The sequence below is a fragment of the Schistosoma haematobium genome, chromosome 1, assembly GCF_000699445.3.
Source record: "Schistosoma haematobium chromosome 1, whole genome shotgun sequence".
Classification (NCBI taxonomy): Eukaryota; Metazoa; Platyhelminthes; class Trematoda; order Strigeidida; family Schistosomatidae; genus Schistosoma; species Schistosoma haematobium.
The window spans coordinates 61367571-61376013 of record NC_067196.1 but is presented as its reverse complement, the minus strand read 5'-3'; the positions used below and the strand labels follow the sequence as shown (position 1 = coordinate 61376013).

General features: G+C 33.1%; 1 protein-coding gene across 2 annotated transcripts in view; it reads left to right on the top strand.

Moving 5' to 3' along the window:
• Positions 1 to 613: 613 nt before the first annotated feature.
• Positions 614 to 8443, top strand: part of MS3_00001781 (uncharacterized protein) — a 47820-nt gene continuing 39990 nt past the window's right edge. The window contains exons 1-3 of one of the 2 annotated variants that reach the window (XM_051209275.1): positions 614 to 2184; positions 3363 to 3506; positions 5960 to 6108. In XM_051209275.1, the coding sequence (XP_051074716.1) occupies positions 1791 to 2184; positions 3363 to 3506; positions 5960 to 6108 (687 nt within the window). In that variant the 5' untranslated portion in view covers positions 614 to 1790. Of the gene's footprint in view, positions 2185 to 3362; positions 3507 to 5720; positions 6109 to 8443 lie in introns of those variants that run through there. The other variant, XM_051209276.1, reaches the window with a different exon arrangement.

Below are 8443 nucleotides of genomic sequence, written 5' to 3'. Positions count from 1 at the left end.
GGTTAGTCACGGCTCGGATAGCTCAGTGGTAACATCTCTGACTGTGAAGCTGGGTGACACGAGATCGAATCCGCCAGGGAGCACCAGTTCCCTCAAGATTACAGGTACACCTTGCTGACGAGTGCCAAGTAGCACGAAACCCGGGTCCAGGGTTTCCTGTTGACTACCTCCAACCACCATCTAATCCTAACATATATCGTTTGTCCCCTCAATAACCTGGATCCAATGTGTATCACTGGTCTGCAACCAAAGTTTTCCAATGTATCCAGGTTGACAATCCAAGGTCAACGAGCCGGAATTTTTTCCTCTGTTTTATTTCCGTAAAAAGCACCCATGCGTCATAGAGACAGTGAGTTAGTTCATCGCTAACAATGTACAGCTTGTGATAGTTCGATATTTCAATTACAGTTGTACGTAATATATATAATTGAAATAATAAAAAATAACACTGGTAAAATACGATGAACACGTGCTCTTTTTTAATGATTTAACATATGTAGCGTAAATATATATACTAGACTTCAGACATGTGATAGGAAAAACAGGCTAATAATTCCCTATGTATGCCACTAAAATTTATGTCTACTCGGTTAAGCTGATTTGAAAATGATAAATTCGTGTAATATATGGTAGTCTAAATTTACTTCCGAGTTAAGTATACAGTTTTTTTATTCGCTACCGTGGTTACTATCACAAATACAGTGTTTATGCCTAAGAAGCAGATGATTTGGTTACCTAATCAGTTGGTTGAATTTAAATGTTTTGTCCATATCCATTTAACTGTTTATAAGTCTGTTGAAACATATCAAGTAAGCAAGCAAACAAATTTGTCTCGTCTTCTGATAACATCATATGATTCTCTAAAATCAGTGGTCATTGATAAAATTCGCGTAAACTTTTATCGTACCATCCCCCACAATATTTGGTCATTTTATACTATGAATTTGCACTTAAAATTAGATCCGAGGTATTTTGTCACTTTTGTAGGTGTTAGGGTAGATTAAGTTTATGGCAAAACATAAGTCCCAGTTTTTAATCGGAAGTTTATGCACAACATTTATGACTTTAGCCAATCATAACCCATATATTTCATTCCCTAATCCGTTTGGATTGACAATTATTTATTGATTTCAAAATGGAAAATACTATTGGCCAAAATTCCAGCCAATAAACACAAAGGAATGAGGACTTTAGTTATTCACATTTGGACGCATGTGACTGGTCTTCACTTCTTGTTCTATAGCAACTTTATACCTGAGTTATATGTTAGTGTGTTTTAGTACAAGATTTATGGGATTCCATTTTTTGTTCTGGATTGACAAATGACTAGCTTATTTCATCATTGATTTGAACAACTTTTCCTTCAATTCATTATCGAGCATTTTCAAAACAGTTAATGTATCGTAATAAAACTGAGAACGGTGGTTGATTTAAATAACTATCTGTGGATTAAAAATTTACTGAGACTCAAAAGTGACATGTTAATGAAGTTTTCATGTCTGTCAAAATAAATAGGATTATTCATTTCTGCTAGTAAATTGTGGTAAACAATGCAATTCACTCAACGGCTGATTGAAGATATGATGATTTAAAAACTATTGGTTTATCCAATCTTACCATATTTTGATATGTAGGATTTGTTCTGAAACTTGACAACTTATCAGTAGCTTCAAGGCAACTCAGTAGTTTCGACTGACTAACCTTTTTCTTTTGTTAAATGAAGCTAAAATAACTGGGGATTTTCAAATAATTTGTGCCCAAAACTCCATAAGATACCATATGAAATAATTATGCCTCAGGATTTTGAAGATAAACCATCAGTGGGAGAATGTCGTGTGATTTTACCAGACAAATCAATTTCTCTGAATTGTAAAAATCAGAGTGCAATAAATAACACATGTGATATGCTACCTGAAGATAATGACAAATTAAGTCAACAGTTGCGAAATGAAGAAATTGAGATTTTTAGCCCTGAAACACATCCTGAATATTTTGTACCAGTTGCTCCCGATGGTGGTTGGTCATGGATTGTCTTACTGGCCACATTCCTTAATTTCTTTCTGATTGATGGGATCTTCTTTTCTGTTGGTCTTTTAATGGTTGAATGGGCTGATCATTTCGAAGCTTCAAAAACCAAGGTCTCATTAGTTAGTTCATTGATGTTGGGGTGTTATCAAATGATTGGTAAGTAAAAGTTTTTTTTAATTTTAACAATTTCTATCAATTGTTTTATTGTATTGTTAAGAGTTTAGCACTAACCATGTTATATCGACAAAATCTAGTCGACAAATGATTGCAGTTATATCCAATACTTTGCTTGTTGGTTCATATGATGAACTGAGGTGCAGAATCAATTGATTCCACTCTCTCATCTTCCAATAACTATTTTTTAAAATCCTATATGTAAATTTCGTTTGGATTACCTTTATTTGTTTATAAATAAGCCTTAATCTCCTGGGAATACATGTTTTACCAGTTGGCTAGTCCTGTATTCTAAACTTAGTTTGGATATCAGTTCCGTAGGTGAAACATTTCTTCAACCACCTCGGTAGTTTCATCGAACTGATTGGAGATTCAAAGAAATCTGAGTATTTCAAGCCAAAACTTTAAGGTTAATGCACATTTTCTCATTTATCAAGTCTGTTTAAATTATATAGTTTAGGATAGTCTTTCATTTCAATCGTTACATTTGAGGTTATGAAACAAACTTTTCATCAGAATCTCGTAGTAATTTCACGAGAAATCAGTACATGATAACCAACTGAATTATCATTTGTTACTCATCAAAAACACAATTTTTTCTCACCACAACTCGTTACTGTCCAACAACCATAGGATTATTTAAAAGGGATGAAATCTCCGATTACAGATTTTATTTTATCCATCTCAATTTACCCTACAAATGTAAAAGAAATAAGTACAAGAAAAATGAAGGGGATTCCAGAGATATTAATACTTTTGCAACTTTCGTTTCTCAAATATATTCTACAATTTATTAAAAAAGGCCTTACGTAGAAGTGAATGATCATTGACTATTTCGTGACTTATGTACTCAACCGTAACAAATTTATCATATAAGTAACTAGTAATCTTACTTCATTGATTGAATAATAATATGCCCAGTTAAATAAGGTGGAAGGTAGTGGGTCTAATCTCTGAAGTTTATTTGGTTGGGATATGAAGATTGGGCTCATAAGCAACTAGTCTGTTGGGCCACCGCAGTTATTACACTTACAATATCAATCAGTCGTTACATCATGAAACAAGAAATTATCATCATTTGTGTCATAAATCTAATAAATTAGCACTGAAAAACGCTGTAACTGGATTACTTTTAATAGTCACTTATTATTTTCTTATAGGTCCTTTTGCTGCAGCACTAACAAACAAATTTGGTTGTCGAACAGTCGCTCTTTTTGGATGCGCTCTGGCATCTGTATCGATTTTCATTAGCTCTTTAATGCCTACCGTAGATGCTTTAATCATTACTTTTGGAATATTAGTTGGTTAGTCTTATTACTGAAAAGTCTATTATTGCTTGATTATTTTTGGTGAGAAAGATCTTGTAATCATGAATAATAATTTAACTTATTCAATAAATACAGGTTGATCTATCCAGCTTTGATGGTGCTAAACAACTGTTCACTTGATGAGGTCTAATGATACCGGTTTGTCACCTAAACCGGAGGTGAGATGCCTGGATTTGTTTTCGCCGCCGAATGACAGCCTCATCAAGATTGTTTGCGATTTCATAATACTGTACATTTGTTGTATAAATGTTTCAGTCTGTGCACAAAGTGTAAGAAAATTTATGAATTTTGTTTTTGAATAACACAAGTAAGACGAATTACTCATTATAGCAAGAAATAATTTCGATCATTTGTGAAAATACTTTTAGTGCATGTATACTTTATGCTATGAATAAACGAATTTGAAGTCAATAGAAACTATTAATCATATCGCGTCGATGGACTTACTGAACTCTCTAAATATATGCTAATGCTGAACAAGCCAGAAGCGGGTTTAAAGAATATCAGTTATCTTCAGACCAAGAGATAACATCAATTTTAGGTGTTATTGAATGCTGAACTAAACAAGTTTGAATGGTTTTTGACTTTATGGTTGCTATTACCGAGATAATCATAATTTTTAGTTGAAGACCTTATATAACTTGGCTGGAAATCGGTCTGATTGCTTCAAGTTTATTTGTTTTGATTCCTTAAACCATAAGTCCAGATGTTATGCTTTACTTTTCAATCTTTGATTATGTTTGCTATCCTAGAACTATTTTCTATGTTTTGTTTTCACTAAGGTATATATTTATTTTCTCTACTTTTCATCTCGTTGGTTTTCCCTCTCAATATTGATAATGGTTTGCCAAATTGGGGTTGATCCACTTTTGTGATAAATGTCACATTGTATACAGCTGACCGATTGTGAGATCATCTGATAACTTTATACATAAACTTTGTATCCTACACATTGGTGTGAATATTATAAAACGTAACTGTTTCTGCTAGTGGCTGGTGAACATCGAAAAACATTAAGAACATATTCCCGAAGATCGATTATTTGTAGTCTGTAGATTTATCTGACAGGCGTGTAGCGTCCATTCTGGTTTACCTAAGAATCTGCAATTAATTGAAAATTTTACGTAAAATATCAACTTAGAATGATGATTGAACAATACAACTAGACAGTATTTTGTTATGTCCCGACAAGAATAATGAATGGTAACTTCTAGGATCCATTTACGGACCAATACTAAACGTATATTCCTATTGTATAATTATTAAGTAACTAAACTATGCATATTCATATTCCTGTTATTATAAGCTTTATTTTGACCCGTAAACTATTATTATACGTTTTACCATTCTTGAGTTATACCCAGTATATTAATTACTACCTCCCTCATTCACAGCCACGTCTGGCTAATTATTATACAAATGTTGTTTCATACTTTATTCGTACGTTGTGGTCTGTTTGATTGGTATATAAACTCAGTATGTTTGAAATACAATGATTCATATCGCAGAGGCTAGGATTGGCTTTCTGGACTTAACTGGCTGGGCTAGACAGGAAGCGAGACCAATCACAACTCTAGGCTGCTCATGCGGGTTTACGCGTCATTGTTCCGATCGATAATTCACTGCTCCCTAATTGGCGGTCACAAGATATAACATATTCCACATTACCTGAGAATTATAAGGCCATTACTTAGTAAAATGTGTGTACCAAAGTAGACTAGTTTTTGAACTGTATAATATTAGAACAAGTTTATATATTCCTCTACTAAGAGATTTATCCTAGCTATGCTATCATAGCGACTAAAATTGAAAAAAAACCGGTTATAATATGACAGAGTGTATTGAGATATTTACGAACAGATTTCACTGAATGATAAATACGATTATTCTCCCCGGTATCTTATGTCTCATTGCACCTCATGGACACGAGAACTCACTACCCGAATTGCAAATACTGCAGCTCATGATTGTTTCGCAATATACTCATGAAACACGTTAAAATATTAATCTTTCTGTAAATCTTGGGATTTATTTAATTCATTTATATCGTTTTGTCCCGTGTTCATTAGTCCTCTTCGGTTTTCATACCGTTTATGAATGAATATCTTCACTTAGTATTGTCCTTGTTAAATGATTTAAAATAGATACACTACACAGAATTTTAAATTATTTTGTCTATTTATCTACGTACTTAACCTAGAGCAAATAGAAACTTTTCTAATGTTGGATACCAGTAGGTTTAATTGTTTATTTCAGTCATCTTATATTTATTTTCTTTTGTAAATGTCAAAAGACTTATAAAATGTATAATTAGAAGAAACCAAATATGTATCGGTTTGATCAACTAACTCATTACTTTTAAAAAAAATTCTTTTCCTATAGTGAAAGATCACTTTATTAAAATGATGCTCTAATTTTTTTCCATAAAGGCTCTTCATTTGGATTAATTTATTTACCAGCACTAATTGCGGTTAGTTTCTATTTCAACAGAAAACGTGAATTGGCTAGTGGTATAGCTGTGGCTGGAACACCTTTTGGGGCTGTGATATTTGGACCTCTAGCAGGTTACTTAATTCAGGTGAGCCTTCACATGAATCATTTAACACTTAGGCATAGTTTATTGATAATAATTTATTTCATTAAACTATCTATTCTCGTGGCAAATACGATGACCAGTCACTTGACCTTGATATATCATTTTCACAGGCTCTCTAATGGGTTGGATAGATCAGATGCTGTTATTTTGTTTGCTTGTTGATGAGGTCAGATGTATTTAGCGGGACAGGGCAGGTCACACGATCTACCAAAGTCGTATAGCGAACCAGTGCATATGTGGGCGAGCCCTGGTGATTAACTGAATTGTCTTGTCAAGGTCATTTTTAAATATCTGCTGTCTGGGTCAGTACAAATATATGGTTTTTCAAGAATAATTTGTTAACCGAACACAATATCGTCCTAACTACGCGAAGATGAAGCTGCTCAGCTTGTAAATTGTTTGTTGAAAGTACATGAGTATCATTTATATTGACCAGTTAGTCACAAAGCTATCATTAAACAGTGGTCACTTCAAAAAGAATAATTTTTTAATAGTTTTTAAACTGTTTGTTTCTACTGTCAACTATTATTCTACATTCTATCATTATAAAAATCATAATTTCCATTTCATTTGACTTAGTTATTGCATTGTATAATTTTCATTTATATAAACTGTTATTGTCTTTGGTCAAGTAGTTTTCTGTCTTCTTTAAAGCTCTTACTTTGAATGCTAACGTGCTTAAAAAAGATGAACCCAAAGTGATATGAACTTATTATCAAAATATCATGTTATAGGAGTTTAAGTTTGATATTTTGGGAAATTCACTTTCTGGAACGTTAAAGCTAACAATTCCTTTGTAGGTAATCACCTGAAAGTTTTTTTGTTGCATCCACTACTTTGACTTGATAAAAAGTATCAGGTTATACAACGTTATTTGTTTGTGGCATTCGTCTACGCTCTCATTGACTTCAGTTTAAAAAAGTGAAGAGACCATATCTGCAGAATTTAACAGTTTACGAGCACTCAGGCTCCGATTAAGCTGTCGTGCACAAGATTTCTAATGCTCAGTTAAGTAAACTAGTCATAATAAAAATACATTTAGGTGGGACTTTCAGTATTCTAATCTAGAGGATATGTAGTCATTACCTTTTAACTAACCTGTTCATTTACAATCACTTATTTCCAGTGGACTCTAAATTAAACCATAAATACACTGCTGCAAAACTGGTAGCCGAATGTGTACCTACGGCAAATATATGGATACCTTAAATTAATTGAACTAAAAGCATTACAGCTGTAAGACTTCATTTAGTGCAATTCAAAAAATAAATTTCTAAGGATTTGTTTTACAAATACATAGCTAGACAATCGACAATGAAGAGGATCCTCATCTTTTAGTAGTCTTGAATGAACTGTAGTCTGGATTATTAATAAGTGTGCTCTTTTATTAATCTGAACCAAAAGTTCAAGAAAAGGCATTTAATTTCAACAACCTCTATTATATTGATGATAAATGTTTAAAAAGTCGTATTGACAGACTTCGAATACTATAATGCACCGAAAATTTTAACGTTAGTTATTAAAATTCTCATAAGATGATAATTAGAAATATTGGCCAGTGAAAACAAATCAAATAGAAAGATTAGTGATGCTACCTGTTGTTCAGACCTATCAAGAATATGTTATAGTTAGTAATCAGAGAAACTATTTCTGAAAAATACGAGATAATTGTTCATTCTGAGACCTAGAAATTGCAACAGTCGACCGAATTCTACGAGGAACAACTCGACTAGTCTCTGGCTATTTTCTAGTTGCTCACCATCTAACAGCATGAATGAAAATTAGACAATGGATTTTCAACTTAGACAAAGCTAGGTCAATTGTAATCCAATTTACTCAAGGGACATTGGCAAACCCTGATGGCTTAACTTTGGAAAACCTTAACAGCGATGGACCGAGACTACTAATTTATCTAACTCAGGAACGTAGTTTCATCTGAATGATCTTGATCACTTATCGTCCCAGTTTATAAAATAAGACAAATATCCTTTCGTAATAATTATCAATGAATGAGGTTGCATTTTGTCATTTCTAAGTAATATATGGTAGTGAAAGTAAAAGATGAATAGTCGTTGAGCGTGGACAGACAGGCCTAGCCTACTGACTGTTAAAAATGTGGTTTCTTTTTTTCTCATTGATTTCTACTCCGGACTCACTGAGTGACTCTTTGTAACTGTGTTGAATGAAGTATTATCTAGTGTTAATCTGGTTCTCTATTTTGGGTCGTGAATCGTGGATCTGATATAACGTAGCTAGTCTCATTGTTGTACTAATGTATTGTCGTAGAATACCATAGAGAGAGAGAGAGAGAGAAATA